At 37.9% G+C, this 13,374-nt stretch overlaps 2 protein-coding genes across 2 annotated transcripts; both read left to right on the forward strand.

Annotated features, from left to right (window-relative positions):
• The first annotated feature begins 1,656 nt into the window (after positions 1–1,656).
• btr02 (bloodthirsty-related gene family, member 2) lies at positions 1,657–11,271 on the forward strand. The gene is made up of 8 exons (XM_077211712.1): positions 1,657–1,745; positions 3,555–3,850; positions 3,955–4,038; positions 4,181–4,405; positions 5,437–5,578; positions 6,104–6,130; positions 6,217–8,173; positions 10,214–11,271. Exons 2-7 carry the CDS (start codon positions 3,557–3,559, stop codon positions 6,759–6,761), a joined length of 1,317 nt encoding a protein of 438 aa, XP_077067827.1. The 5' UTR covers positions 1,657–1,745; positions 3,555–3,556; the 3' UTR covers positions 6,762–8,173; positions 10,214–11,271.
• On the forward strand, positions 10,385–11,271 carry cldnk (claudin k). The gene has a single exon (XM_077211713.1). The coding sequence runs from the start codon at positions 10,385–10,387 to the stop codon at positions 11,033–11,035; it is 651 nt and encodes a 216-aa protein (XP_077067828.1). The 3' UTR covers positions 11,036–11,271.
• Positions 11,272–13,374: the final 2,103 nt, after the last annotated feature.

The following is a 13,374-nucleotide window of genomic DNA, read 5'->3' on the forward strand; positions in this document are numbered from 1 at the left end:
ATAAAGTTTGAAATGTCAGCTTATGAAACCCAGGATTAATTGTTAATGCTGGTTAAATTATGAGCTGTGTGAAATGTAAAAAATATCAAGATAACCCAGGGCTCCATTTACACAGAGTAGCCAATGATGCAGGGTTAACTATTTTAAGTGTGAAAAACTTTAAACGTCATCTTGACGTAAGGCAAGTATGTTTTTAATCTGATACAGTGAGTGATTTTGAGTCAGTGATCCTGAGTTCTAGTGGTGCACAAATGCTTTAAACTGCAGCACAAAACCGGCCCATACCCAAGATAGTTTGACTGTGTTATGACGATAGGGGAGTAGAACGTAACATTCAGATATTAAATTACACTATAGATGTGAGTGGGTGAACAGAAGCAACCATGACGTATAAGTGCCAAAAGACATTAGGTTTTATTTATGAAAAGCTGAAGCCACTAGACTGAGACGCAGTGTTGAGCTATTTACAGTATTTATCAAAGTAAAAAATCAAAGAACAATTCAAAACCAAACAAATATTTCCTTAGGGTGCAATTCCCAATCCTTCTAACCTGCCTACCAAAAGAAAAATGTAGAACACAAATAAACTCTTCGGTGTACACGACGCCCTAAATAATCTACTCTATCTAGCTAAGGAAAACACAAGGGGGGGCACACACTCCTTACCTAATGTGCATAACAGACACTACTGTACTGTGCATGCACAGTGTATGTCGTTCAACCAGTTGTAACTTTCTATTTCAGGTTGGATTTCTAGTTCACAGCATACTGTTATGTTTGACACTAAAAATAGTTGATGTTGAAGTTTTTGTGGTTACCATTGTGCTGAAGAGTAGTGCTTTGATTAGGTTGTGTTTGACTCTCTGAAGATATGCACTGCATTGACATATGAGCAATAACTGTGCTAATAGTTCATAAGTCATAGCTTACTTGTTCCGTAAAATTACATGCTAAATACATTATGTTCTCCATGTTCTATCCTAGCTGTTGAATTTAATTAAGTGCCTGGTCCATAACTCAATTACTTGGATAAATTAAGTTAATCTAACTCAACATTATTTCACTAATAAAACAAACATTTTTTTAAAGTGTAGGAAAACATTTGAAATTAAACTGAGTTCAGAACACAGAAAAATATTAGAGCTATTTATAAATCGACAGTGTTCAATCACGTGTGTTCTGATTGGTCTGATATTGGCAGTCAATCAGTAAACCAATAAAAGTGTTATGACCTTATAGCAATAATCTTTACTGCTGCAAAATGGCCATATCTAATTGTGACGTGTATATATAGCCATTATTTTGTAATCAAACCGAAAATCATGGTTGCTGGTCTTTAACGATAATAATGCATTTACATCAAAATATAAAAATAAAGGATGTATGCTGATATTGTCCTTTGGACAACTTTTGGAGGCCACTGTGTAAATACATATTTTTAATACATAAACTATAAGTACAGACTGAATATGATGTTGTTTATTCCTTTTTTTTCTCTTCTTTTTACTGAAATATTTTTTAAAAAGTTGTACATTTTATATTTTGTTTAAATAATACTAATAATAAAATCTAGTACAACACTTCAAAGCTGTTTGATTGTATAATGTGGTAGTGTGCATGACTCAGTGTAAAGTCCAAGGCTCCTCCCCTTGCTGAAAACACACCTGTGTACTTTATGATCCAGCTCACTCTATGAAACTCACTGTAAGAGACGTGAACAACTCTCTTCGTGCACTGAAGTACAGGTAAGAACCAAAGAGATTACTGTAACCTTTGTATTGTACCTTTAAATGTTAGCTCACAATGTAAAGAGCAACAGCTACAATACAGATTTATAAATATCCAACTGTGGTAAATATTTTAGTAATGTAAATGTATAATAGAGTTCAAGTTTGAACTGTGACGTTTTTTTTTAAGTTCAACCAGTTATTAAATGTTTATAGCTACTGAGAAACATGTCTGAAAATCTGTCCTGAAACCTGCTAGATAAATATTTAGACTTGTCCTGATGACGACAGGGGTTTCTTGTTGAACTTGTTCTTCCCCATACCACACTGTGTTGACTCTGAATAGAGGCCTGTGAAGATCCCCATTACACTGAGTGGAATGCCACACAGACTCATTATACGTGCTTGCAAATATTTACATGGGCACAATAGCTGAAGCTTTGCTCTGTAAATGATATATACAGAAAGTCAAGTTAGGTAGAGGACAGCAGAATGTGGTTGTACCCTTGTATTTTGTGTTAAATGAGTCTGATGCTTATTGACAAGAATTTTCTGATCTCTTAGCTAAAGTTTTCGTTCATTAGATCATCACCAGTCCCTTATTCATAAGTACTGGGATAAAACAGGCTATACAGATGTCCTATTTGGTCACACTTTATATGAAGTGTCTTCAGTGCTACATATATGTAATAGTTAGCTACACTGTAAGCTACTTATTGGGTTGATGTTGTATTGAAAAACACTTGTGCTGTTATTGAGGTGGGATACGGGTCAGGGTATGCGCAGGTTTGGTGGTATGGGTTGGTTTAAGGCTGGGTTAAGGTGTAAGTGAAGGGTCAACAGTGTAATTGTTATTGCAGATTAATGACCTTTTTTTGTAAAAAAACATGTATGTACACAATAAGTGCATTGTATCAAATGATTAATTTACATGTTAGTACATAGTAGTTAAAGGCACTTGATTAACCCTTAAATGCATGAATGTTTCGCCAATCATTATTACATATTCTGGTCTTTAGCAACCTGGATCTATAATCAACATGGATGGATCTCTACCTGTCACGATAATACTCTCCAGATATTAGAGTAACAATTAGAGAAGAATAAACTAAAGCAAATTTTGTTAACTTTTGGAGCTTTGAAGGGTTCCGTTTGAGCAGATGTTTTATACCATTATCACTGTCCTCATCAGAGCTCATTTCCCAGTACATTCAGCATCTCATATTCGCCATCGCAAACATATTCTCAAAACTATTTTTTTTTTACATCTTCAAAATCAATATTTTGATCGCTGACAGCTTCTTCACCAGATCAAGTGACAGTGACACTAATATTTGATTGCGTTCAGTTCTTGCTCTGCAGTAAATCACTGAGTCATTTCAAGTTTTGCTGATCGTACTTCCTATTCTTTTGTTTTCTGCCTGCGGTGACTATGAGTGAAACATCACTACATCATTGTATATCAGACATGAATGTGAATTGCACTTATTCAGGCATCAAGGATTCAATTATTTTTGTGCCGAAAAAAATATACTCACACTACTACACAACTCGGGTCGTCAACGACCCTATACAATTTTTTACACAAAATAAATGGGAAAACAGGGATTCTTTTATATATTTTTTTCTTGTTATGTGGTTTATAATAAATTAATTGAGGAATACTAAGAATGTTGATATCTAACTTTAAAAAATGAATGAGATGGAGGGTATAGTTAATGACGTCCCTGGTCACTAAAGATATGGGTTTAAGCGTTAAAAGTGGAAAAAACTATTTTTTTTATAATTAAATGTGATTTGCACTATATAATAGTTGTGATCTTTCAGGGATGGAATCTAGCATGAGTCTCCTGTCCGAGAAGCACTTCCTGTGCTCTCTGTGCGAGGACATGTTCAGCAGCCCAGTGACAACACCCTGTGGCCACAGCTTCTGTAAAATGTGTCTGCGCACGTACTGGAGCCGCAGCGGGACAGAAGAGTGTCCGCTCTGTAGGAGGGCCTTTGGCTCCAGACCACGTATCAGTGTGAACCGCATACTGGCGGACGTCACCGAAAACTACAGGAAGACACGCATGGCTGCTAAATCAAAGTTTTTTAGTATGGATGAACTTCAAGATGAACCTGTGAGTGCATCATTTTAAAAAAAATCAATCATTTTAAATGATACAGCATTCCTGAAAACAACTTAATTCTGTGGTTTTGTTCTTTACTCATGTACTTCAAACAGAAGAATCCAGGAGAGGTGGATCAAATTATTCAGGAAAGAGTTCAAAAGATTGAGAAACTTCAGAATTCCTTAAAGTTCCTAAAGGTGAAACATGATAACAATAAATGATGAGCAACTGTTTTATATTTGGGTGAAATATTATTTTAAACTTACTTGCTAATAAAACATTTTTAACCAGACTTATTACAATTATTTCTAAAAGAAAAACTGTTCTTTCTCTAAACAGAGCTCATGTCTCCGAGAGGTTCAGGAAAGTCAGAGGGTGTTTTCTTCTCTGTTGAGCGCCTTAGAGAACGGCCATAAACTGGTAGTTGAAGCAGTGGACAAGAAACAAAGAGAGGCGGAGAAAAGAGTTGAAAGACTTGTAAAAGACCTGGAGAAAGAAATCCTTGAACTGGACAATGGACACACCAACCCAGAGCTCTTGAATGACAAGGAGCGTCTTAAAAAGGTAATCCCATTTCTTGTTGTATTTGTTAGCAGTATTCTTTCTTTTTGCTTTTGTGTTACTTTTTTCTATTCTTTGTTACGTTATGTCATTATGTTAATAGCAAAGGAATTATTCTCCCCCCAAAAAATTTATCATTTAATCACCCTCACGTTGTTCCAAAACCGTATACTCAAAGTTTTTCAGTAGAAGATGAAAATTTTTTAGAAGACTCTTTATGCTGCGTTCCACACAACTACAGTTTAATGATCACATCTGCTCCAAAAATAACACAAAAAAAGTTTTCTGAAGTCATGTAATAGATAAAAGCGAAAGAACAGACTGCAATTTACGCTGTTCTCATCATTAAATCTTCCCCTCTGCCATAACTCTCATGTCTCGTTCTCCATCCCATAAACTGTCACATCGCATTTGGTTGTGAAATTAGCACATTGATTTACAGTGAATCATGTTTTAAATATCATTCTGATCCTTTCACAAATCTCACGGCTTCAGGAGGCTTGGAATATAATGCATGAGTCTTGTACCATCATAATTAAGAAACCATCAAAGTAATTGCTCACACATAGTTATTGCTTTAATGTAAAGCAACATGCAGTAGTCTAATAGTCTCTTGGCCCTTCCTCGATAGGCTCTACTCTTCAGATAAGACGACAGCATAACAGAAACCCCTACAAAATCCCAACAAAACAGAACATTAAACACTAACAGATCTCCTCCAAAAACACACAAATAAGGGTTTTGTTTAGTTTCACTGAGTTTAAGTTTAGTTTTTTTGTTTGACTGTGTTCCCGATCATTATTAGTTTCCATGGTTTTTGATTTTCTGAATTATTTTTTAGAGTGTTGTTGATATATGAACCTTGAACTTTCATTTTATGGAAAAAAGCTGTGTGAAATTCATCAAAAGTTTTCCTTATTCTTACATGGAAAAATTATGGATTTGAAACAACATGAGGGCAATTTTCATTGGTGTACTATTCCTTTTAACATGTATTGCATAGTAAAAAATAATCTTTCTTTTTTCATCTATAGAGCTTCAGTCAAATACCGCGAGCAATGAGAGACTGGTCTAAAGTCACACTGGAGACTGATCCTTGTGTTGGCGTCACCAGCCAGGCTGTGGTTGACTTCATGGATACGGTCATGGTGGAAGCTAAAAGACTTTCTAAAGCTGGTATGATTGAAATAACACTATGCTTTTGCCTGTTAGTACTAAACATATTTCTCACAGTTTCTTCTATTTATCTTATATATATATATATATATATATATATTTTTTTTTTTTTTTTTTTTTTGCAGTTAGAAATTTTAAACTTCAATGTTTTGGGGTCAAAAGCTGTACAATTTCAACATTTGCTTCTTAAAATGGGCAATAAGTATAGAAGCCTGTTTCTGCGATGGAATAAAAAGAGTTTATATTTCACAATTCACATTTTTTCAGAATCGTGAGTAATAAACTTGGAATAGCGGTTAATAAAGTCACAATTGTGAGATATAAACTCGCAATTGCAAGAAAAAAATCTGAATTGTGAAATATAAAGTCGCAATTGCAAGTTTCTATAAAGTCCGAACTGTTTAAGATAACTTGCTAAACGGTGACCTTTGAGTGCCTCTTAAATGTAAGAATGTAATACTTTTAGCAAGCTGGCATAGATTTTTTATGCCATTTATGTTTCATGTGCAATTTGTTCCTTTTCAGAACTGAAGAGGCTGCAGAAGTACTCAGGTGTGTTTTCATTGATGTTTTTATAGAATAAGTTTTCTGTCATTACGAGTTCCTCTGGAAAGCCAATCGTCTCACTTCCTTTTTAGTTGATGTTAATCTGAATCCCCGGACAGCTCACGCGTACCTCTACGTCTCTGAGGACCGAAAGGAGGTTAGACACGCCAATAAGCGTCAAGAAGTCCCAGAGAACCCCAAGAGGTTTGACCGGGTGGCCAATGTAATGTCCAAGGAAGCCTTCAGCTATGGAAGACACCTTTGGGAAGTGGAGGTTGGAGACAAGACTGACTGGGATTTGGGTGTAGCCAGACAATCTGTCAACAGAAAGGGAAAATTCACAATATGTCCAGCCAATGGCTTCTGGACACTTAGCTTAAAGAATGGCACCCAGTATGTTGCCAACACAATCCCACCAACTTCCTTTAGCCTCAGTCACAAGCCCAAAAGAGTGTCTATTTACCTGGACTATGAGGGGGGACGTGTGTCTTTCTATTGTTTGGATACCGGGACTCATATCTACACTTTCAAAGATACTTTCACAGATAAGCTCCACCCCATCTTCAGCCCGGGACGACCCCATGGGGAAAAGAACACTGCTCCCCTTATCATCAGCAGCAGCTGTTGCAGCATCTGAAACAATATGCCAGCCATTACAGCTTTCACTTCCTTTACCACTGCCGTTATGAGGTGCAATTATTAGAATTATTACCACACATATTCCCTTTTATTTATTACTGGTGCTTCTTAAAGCCTTATTTAAATTACAGACATGAATGATAGGATACCTCAAACTCTGCGAGTTTTTCCTGACAGGTGGATATTTTTTTCTAGGGGATCAATTTCAATTTCTTGACCTGCTGGACAATATAACACGCAAAAAAATAAAAATAAATAAATATAAAAAAACAATCCCATTGACTTGAATTAAAGGAGGGACTGAAGCTGGAATTTGAAGACTGAAATATCACTAAGACCTGGGGTCCGACCCTTTTGACTTGGGCTAATAAGTGCCTACCTTGTATATCCTAGCAAAAAATAAGTGCTCTTAATATTACTGAACGTGCACTTGCATTGTACGTAAAATCTTCAAAGTATATTTTTAAAAACTACTTGCTGATAATATAATATTAACAAAATAAAAGGCCACAATAAGTATGAGCACACTTTCAAGACTGTTTCTTAACAGACTTTTAAAAATGTTTTATTTTGTAATAATGTCAAAAAGCATAGCAATGCCCTGCGACACCGTAGCACGTTTTGTGCGGGCAAGTACCACTGAGATGTTCTCTGTAAAATGTAAAAAAAGAGAAGTTATTATTACAATTTATATGAGTTACAATAATCAAATGAAGATGATGCATTTCTTTAAATGAACAAAATGGTCCGATCTAAACTTTTGAAAACATAAGAGTTTCTATAACCCAAATGTGCAATAGCTACAATTGTACTTTCTTATTTATTTATTCCTTAGATGTTATTTATAACTTTACACATATTCCCTTGTCACATAGACATGAAAGTAAGACGTTAACATACTTGTACTCGCTCTGTGAACTTTTATGAAAGCGAAATGAATGAAAGGTAGTAAGAAACGATGGAGTTCGCTTCAAGGAACAATAAGGCGAAGGATGAAAAAGAGGACTAGATGGACGGGTTGGGGATCGAGGAGCGCGAGGGCGAGAGAACAGCGAGTCATTGTGCTGGTACACCAGGCACTGGGAGACACACTCAAGACACATTAACGCATTCACACGCTGACACGAACGCGCACATAAGCGCATGCTCCTGCCCACCGCTACACAGACCCGAGCTGGCATCCCAGAGGGCAGCACTACACTCTCAAACATACACCCCAAGTCTCATTAACCCAGGCTGAGCCTCTCCAGAGATCTGAATCTGTAGGTTTCACCTCGATCGCAGGTTTATGGCATTTCAGGTCAAGCTCTGTTTCCAGATCGAAGGAACCCAAAACTAGAAGATAGAGGATTAGCAGATGAGTGGCTGTGGAAGGAGTTCAACTTCAGGGACTACATTGTCGTCAATCAGGTAACAACAATTTTAGTCATTTATCTTGGAAATCAGAAGTTAATGGTTCAGTAAATAACTTGAAATGTAACTAAAAGGTTATTTTCTTAAACAGCATTTGAGTGTTTTTTGAGGTTTATCATTGAGACTAAGTGCTTATGCAGCACGGCATTCAGATTGGACATAAACAGACCTAAGTCTGCTTGGCCCACTCTGAACGTTTCAAAGAAAGCTTCTTGTGTCCAGAGGCTCCTCATGTTTTTCTGAGATAATCCACTCACCCCACCAGGCGTAGCTCTACACCCACCACAATGTGAAAAGGACCCATTCTCTCCGATGTATAGTGAATCCAGTAATGCTCACTGTACATAACAGTTCCTAAATATTTATGTGTAAAGCCACATGAATATTTAAAGGAATGTTCTGGTTTACAAGTTAAGATGCATAAATAGCATTTGTGGCACATTAACAATTTCCTCTGAAAATGATAAAAAAAAAAAAAAAAAAAACTAGAAATTCATCGGACCAGGGAGTAAACAATGAAATAAACACCATTTTAAAGGCATTGCCACAAGTTACACTACACAGTTTTAGCTCTGATTTTCCACTCGCCGACAGTTTGCTGTCTGTATTTTCAAAAGCACACAATCTGAGAGATTCGCAGATGTCTGAGAGGTATTTAGCAGGTTAAATATCTAGATATGCCTGGTATTCAGCTCCTGCAGAGTGAAATGTGTTTTGACAGCAGAAGACATCAGTGATGACAGACAGTTGTGTTGTGTGAAAAGAACAGCAATCTTTGAAAGTCCTATAGTGTGTGGGTAGGAGTAGACATTACGCTTGTTAGCTTGTGACTCACTTCATAACGTCATAACCACATAACACCACTAAACCAGACGATCGACGCACACATCTAATACAAGAAATGCAGTGGTTTACCTGGAAATCTACTCACGGGAACAATGTCCAAAAAACTTCATTTACGTAGTAAAGTAGTCCCACTTCAAGGTCGATTTAGACATCTTGAATAATAAACATTTAATACATAAGTATATTAGCAAAAACCTGAGCACATTTCTGTTGGAATGCTGAATGTTTACTTATTTACATATCACTGTAACAGAAAGATTTGCTTGTTTTAAAACCAATTTGAGAGACAATTTGAAATGATCTTCTGTTGTAATTGACATTACTCTCTCAGAAAGTAAATTTTACCTTTAGTGGTGCAATAGCTTGACACTAGTACCCTCAAAGGGACATCTTTGTACCTCATTTACCCCTAACAGAACATACCACTTCTCTAGAGTACTTATATGCACCTTTTAGGGGTTGATAGTGTACGAAGTCCCATTGAGATACAGTGTCAAGCGATCACACCTGAACCAGATTATCAAGATCTTCTAGATCAAGTGTGTATATCTGCAGGTTGGAGTAAAGGGTGTGCCGAAAGATCTTTGCAATTGGTCTTGAAAGCTGCCTGTTAGAGAGTAGGGTAGGGTTAGGGGTTAGTTTTTTTGTTGTAGCATTGTGTACCTTTTTGGTACGCCTCTACCTTTTGGCAAGCCTATTTCTCCAATCTGCAGCTATCCCAGTCTTTTCCAGATTACTAGAAACTTTCAGGCTGTTGCGTTCTGGCAGGTTGTAACAAGACTTTGCAGGACATTGGCCCCCCATGAGCAGGATTGGACAGCCCCAGTTTAACTTGAGCCCACATCCTCTCTTCAAAAAAGGGGTTTCCAGTCCTGCTCTGTGAGGGCAACATTTTTTCTGGAGTTTAGCTCCAAAAAACCTGCCTGGAAGTTTCTAGTCTTCCCAAAGACCTTGATTGTCTGTTTCTGGTGTGCGTGGACAGAGCTAAACTCCTCTGTAAACACCCTCCAGGAGAAGGAATGGGCATGCCTGCTTTAAGAACATGAATGTTTAGAAATTTTGAATGGTTTAAAGAATCTTGAAGAATCCTTGTCAAGACTGCAAGTTCTATCAGCATGTGTTCTGAGATTTTGTATACTGTAAACAGTAACTTACTGTAACTTATACACTTTCCTCTCTTCCAATCTTTAGGTCCGCTAGGCAGTCTACTACGCTGTTTCTTTATTGGAACTCACTTTGTCTCACTTTGGAAAGGACTTTGTCTTCGCTCTTCTCGCTTCTCCACCTTGAAGTGTCTCGAAGGTTTCTGTCTGTGCCATCCATTAGACTTTTCCAAGTGATCATTCTTGGAAAAGATTCATCATGGCAACCACCGGCATGCAGCTGCTCGGCCTGGTCCTGTCCATCATCGGCTGGGTTGGCGGGTTCTTGGTGTGCACCCTTCCCATGTGGAGGGTCACTGCCTTTATCGGGAACAACATTGTAACGGCGCAGATCACATGGGAGGGCCTGTGGATGAATTGCATCTGGCAGAGCACTGGGGAGATTCAATGCAAGGTGTATGACAGCCTACTGGCTCTTCCGAGTGACATGAAGGCCGCCCGGGGTCTTACAGTTCTCGCTTTGCTCATCTGCACCCTGTCGCTCACGCTGGGTGTTCTGGGTATCAAGTGCACCCAGTGCGTGGGCCTCCCAAGCCTCAAGGCGCGTATGGCCCGCGTGTCTGGCGTGCTCTTTGTCATCGCAGGGTTCCTCATCCTTGTGCCCGTCAGCTGGACGGCCCATTCCATCATTAGGGATTTCTATGACCCCTATGTGGCGGCCCCTCACAAACGCGAGCTCGGCCCCGCGCTCTACCTGGGCTGGGGGGGTTCGGCTTTGCTGTTGATCGGTGGATCGCTCCTCTACGCAGGGTCCAATCCCCCTGGGATTCCCTCCTCTCCCACGTTTAGCAGCGGCGACAGCAGCCCACGCCGAGGAGGCGGAGCTGGCCAGGTCAAGGGTTATGTTTAATGACCAGCAGCGACACGCCGGCCGCCAAAAGCCTTCTCTGCTAGAGTTTCCCATTGTGATAGATTCAAGTTAATTCTCATCTATTTTTTATCATTCAGAATATTTCTGTAGTATGATGGAGGTAGTGAATAGAAATGTGAAATCAAGTTTCCTTGCCACATCTAATGTCCACTTATAAGTCTGTCTTTTTCTGTATGTGTCTGTTATGTTATTCAATAATAAAACTTTAAATCCTTTGTAATGTCTTCTCTGAATTCTTCGTATTCCGTCTGTTCAAGAAGATGCTGAGGATTCCACTTAGTATCTGACATTCTGTGTAGCGCAGACACGTTTAATCATGTTAGGTACAATAAGATGGATAGTTCACACAAAAATGAAAATTTTCCTCATCATTTACTCACTCTAATGTCATATCAAACCCATATGACTTTCTTTCAGCTTTAAAACTCAAATTAATTAAACATATCTGTCTCTCCATTGAAAGCTCAACCGTGCTTGCCTGACGCACGAGATCAAACCTTAGTGGATCTCACACACCAAGCAAGTATGTTTGAGATTGTATATATGCTTTGATCAATATTAATATGTAAATAAAAGCCTATTAAATCTGTTCATCGTATAGAGCGTTCTTGCCTCTTCAGGAGACTTGTATTAAACCGCTTGATTCATATGGATAACTTATGTGATGTCTTTAAGAGCTTTATAAGGAATGGAATTTCAATGGAGAGACAGAAATCTCTCTAGTTTCATTAAAATATCTTCATTTGTGTTTTGAAGATTAACAAAAACTTATGAGTTTGGAATAAGAATTGTTCTTAAAGGAAAATGCACATACATTTTTTTTAAACATTGTTCCAACCTTGTGTGATTTTCTTTCTTCACAAAATAGATATTCTGAAATAGATATTTTTGTCCAAACAATAGTCCAAACAACATTGGAGTGGACTATAAAAATTATATCAATATGTAGAATATTTCGGGTATTGATAGGATATGTTCATAATTTAATGTTAGTAAATCAGATGTACCAAAATAGTTCAATTTAATGAACACATATTTTACAAGGATTAACCCTTATTTTACAACAGTAGGCCTACAACTGTTAATCGGCCAAAGCAGATAATCTAATACTAGGCCTGACTGATATATTGGTCTTTTAGACATGTCTAGAAAACAGAAGCAAGAAGCTTTGATAACAACGGAAGGCAAAGTAACAGCTGGAATCATCCAATCAACTTTCGATTTTGCTAATTTAATGAATTCAAAACGGAAATACAGAATGTAGACTCTCATTTAATCTGATTAAAACAGTACATAAATCTTACATGGGTCTTTTTAAGGTCATAAAGTTAAAGATCATTCACAAAGTTTGGGAGAGAATATCAGATACACATTTATGCAATCTACAATTGCATATAAATCTCATGTAAACAGTCCAGCTGATGAAGACACTTTCGGCTCATGTTGTCTTGACCCTCTGAGCATCTCTGGCTATTGTTGTTATGGGGGCTGCTCTGCATCTATAGACCGCAGTACAATACCACTGTATGCTGCAGCACAGCATTTACAATAGCTGCATTGTTTACTGCGCCAGGTAGTGACTCATGTATGACCTAATGCTACGACTGAAAATCCTGGGTTGTATAATATAGAAAAGTGCTTATTGTTGTCTTGACTGCTAGAGAATAAAGGATGGAGAAGCCTAAGGAGTGGTTGGCACAGGGGCTTCTTTTTATATATGGGACAATATGTCTGCCAGGGTGACATAAGTTGTGCCCCAGCTGACCTACTATACACTATGTACTGATACTACGCATTCTCACTGTATTCTTCCATCAAGTGTATGAGAGTTATTGAAAATATGAAGGTCATTATGTCATCCAGCATCAGTCTGATCACTCCTGCACTGCTAAGAAAAGCTGTGACAGTTGAGTGCATGAAGTGTTTAACATTCTTGTTGGACTGTTCAGTATGAACACTCACACTATTACAAAATGGCTTAGAATAGTGCATAAGTACACAAATTGGGACACACCTGTAACATTCAGGGAAGGTCAGGGCATTGTTACATTCAGGTAGCTCTTTCACAGTACTTAGCCTACACATGTAGCTACAGAGGGTTGGAGTTTCAGTGTTGGTTTCATGCAGCAAATTCATTGCATTATATAACAAAAATGCAGGGCACAGAAATATTGTTATGCATATTTCTCAGTTACCAGTATGATCAATAAAACATTAATTTGTTGTATAGTGATAGCACTAGAATGGGCAACATAATACAAATCTCTCTCTCTCTCTCTCTCTCTCTCTCTCTCTCTCTCTCTCTCTCTCTCTCACAC

This window comes from Siphateles boraxobius, unplaced genomic scaffold (assembly GCF_051911475.1).
Source record: "Siphateles boraxobius isolate OS27281-9 unplaced genomic scaffold, OSU_SipBor_1 66, whole genome shotgun sequence".
NCBI lineage: Eukaryota > Metazoa > Chordata > Actinopteri > Cypriniformes > Leuciscidae > Siphateles > Siphateles boraxobius.